The sequence below is a fragment of the Buceros rhinoceros genome, unplaced genomic scaffold (assembly GCF_000710305.1).
Source record: "Buceros rhinoceros silvestris isolate BGI_N320 unplaced genomic scaffold, ASM71030v1 scaffold9899, whole genome shotgun sequence".
NCBI classification, from domain to species: domain Eukaryota; kingdom Metazoa; phylum Chordata; class Aves; order Bucerotiformes; family Bucerotidae; genus Buceros; species Buceros rhinoceros.
Window position 1 is genome coordinate 57,347 of NW_010430943.1, and position 2,102 is coordinate 59,448.

At 46.9% G+C, this 2,102-nt stretch overlaps 1 protein-coding gene across 4 annotated transcripts in view; it reads right to left on the reverse strand.

Annotated features, from left to right (window-relative positions):
- Positions 1-2,102, reverse strand: part of LOC104499680 (AP-2 complex subunit beta) — a 75,143-nt gene that overhangs the window by 52,565 nt on the left and 20,476 nt on the right. For all 4 annotated transcript variants that reach the window (XM_010143222.1, XM_010143221.1, XM_010143219.1 and 1 more), the window contains exons 7-8: positions 1,666-1,887; positions 998-1,118 (exon numbers count right to left, since the gene is read on the reverse strand). In XM_010143222.1, the coding sequence (XP_010141524.1) occupies positions 998-1,118; positions 1,666-1,887 (343 nt within the window). The remainder of the gene's footprint in view (positions 1-997; positions 1,119-1,665; positions 1,888-2,102) is intronic.

Below are 2,102 nucleotides of genomic sequence, written 5' to 3' on the forward strand. Positions count from 1 at the left end.
CTGCTGAAGCTTGAGCTCATTTTAGGAATCTCCTCGGAGGCAGGAAGAGACTCATTCATTAGTCTGCAGATCCCAGTCCCAGACTGCCCTCCAGATATTGCTGCCTCACGCCCAAACACCCTGCATTAACTAAACACTATGCATTAAATTGGTACGGAACTACCCAGAGTAAACAGAAAATCCTGAACACACTCTCATGGAAACCAATGGTTAAAACGTATTCCAGGTCCCCAGCACAAAAGGGGTATGAATTGCCTTGCTCTGTTCCAGAAAACGTCAGAGGAGACAGCTGAAGAGAGCCGCTTAAAAATGTCACGTTCAATGAAATTGCTCGGTGACAATTAGGCAAGGACAATAATAGCACAAACCGGAGGCATTAATCACCCTGCATTAGCGTAAAGCCTCGTGGCCAGGGTTGCACTGGAGAACACTTCCTTTAAGAACGGAATTTGGATTAAAACAGCACCATATCCAAGGAGAATCCACACTGTAACAAAGTCTGAATGCAATTTAGCTGTAGCTTTGTGCTGCTTCTACTCTGGAAGCAAGTTAAGCAAAATACAAGTTTATTTCAGCTCCCAGGGGTGTCTGTGCTAGAGTTTAACAGTTTAACTAACACACTTGAAATTCACACTTCGGCCACATTTGGACTTTCCAAATCCTCCGTTACAGACACACCGCTCTGCTTGAAACAAGCCCCTCATTCCACCCTCAGCTCTAGCAGCGACTCATTTGTCAGGAGCCATCGGCTCTCCTCCTGGAACTGAATCAGTAAAACAAGATCCACCTCAGGGCCACATGCAAGACATCCCACGCTATCCGTGTTTACATTACGGAGGGAACTCCAACTCCTCCTGTTAGGCAGCTGCAAGGAGCACTATGCCAGGGACAGCGAGGCCTGACATTCAGGACAACAGCAGGAGTCGCAAACATCCTCATGCAAGGACCCCGAGAGGGTTTCCCCTGCCCACAACACATCGGAAATTCCCCAGCTGACCTGGGCAATGTTTGCTTGAGAAGCCAGGCGGATCATGATGTCCAGTTTCTCCAGTTTGACATAGATGGGGTCATTGTACTTCACAAAGAACACCTTGATTTCCTGCTTCAGGATTTCAGGCCTGTAGGAATCATGATGTTGTTTCACTCAAGACTGGTAAAAACAGACTCTATCATAACCAAAGGTATCTTTTGTTTAGAAATCGACCCAAACACTCACTGAGAAACACAGTGGGGGTGCATTGTACCCAGGACATGCAAACAAACACGCAAGAACAACAACTTGAAGGAAGTTAAAAGGCTGGAGCAGAAGATAGTTTAGATACCAGAGACAGAATTCAGTTCTCTGTAACTCTGCTCCCACCTCCACTGCCTCTGTCTGAACTGCAGTCTGATCTCTAGTCTAATGAGAGGGCAGTTCTCACTGCTCTTATAAAGGTGGTGGAGAGAGAGGCAGGTAAAGAAATTCTGCATGATACTGGTATCACAAGAATGCTGTAAAGAAAATTAATTCAGGCTACCAGAGTCATGAGACTGCTTTGTCAGTTCCTCCAGGGACCTGAACCTGGATTAAACCAAGTTCTATGCATGAGGAAATAGATGTCTGAGGGTCTGAGATAACCCAATGCCCTTTGACGAACCAGGAATAACGACCCCTTGAGGCTTTACCTTTTCTGCACAATCAGGTTGATGTTCCTCAGGGCAACATACTGAACTTCAGGCTCTCCAGACAGCAGGGTCACCAGCGGAGGGGCAAGTTTCTTCAGCAGCATGTTATAATAGTCAGAGTCCTTGGGAAGAAGTTCCAGGAACTTCATCAAGACCTTCACTGCTGACAGCACCACTGCCGAGTTGGCGTGAGACAGCCGAGGGGTCACCCGCTCACAAATGCTGAGGACAGAGGAGTAAGAAAGGGTTCACGTGTATTTCGGAATGTCACCTACTCCAGATCTTATCTCAAATTAGGCAACTGTATGTGGCTGAAGGCAGCGCTTCAGCCACTGCCTGAATTCGGTTTTGTTCACAAAGAACAGGCAAAGTCCCGCCTTCCTGAACACAGCAGGAAAGAAAAGAGGGGTTCTGTTAAGTTGAAGATATAGGGAAAG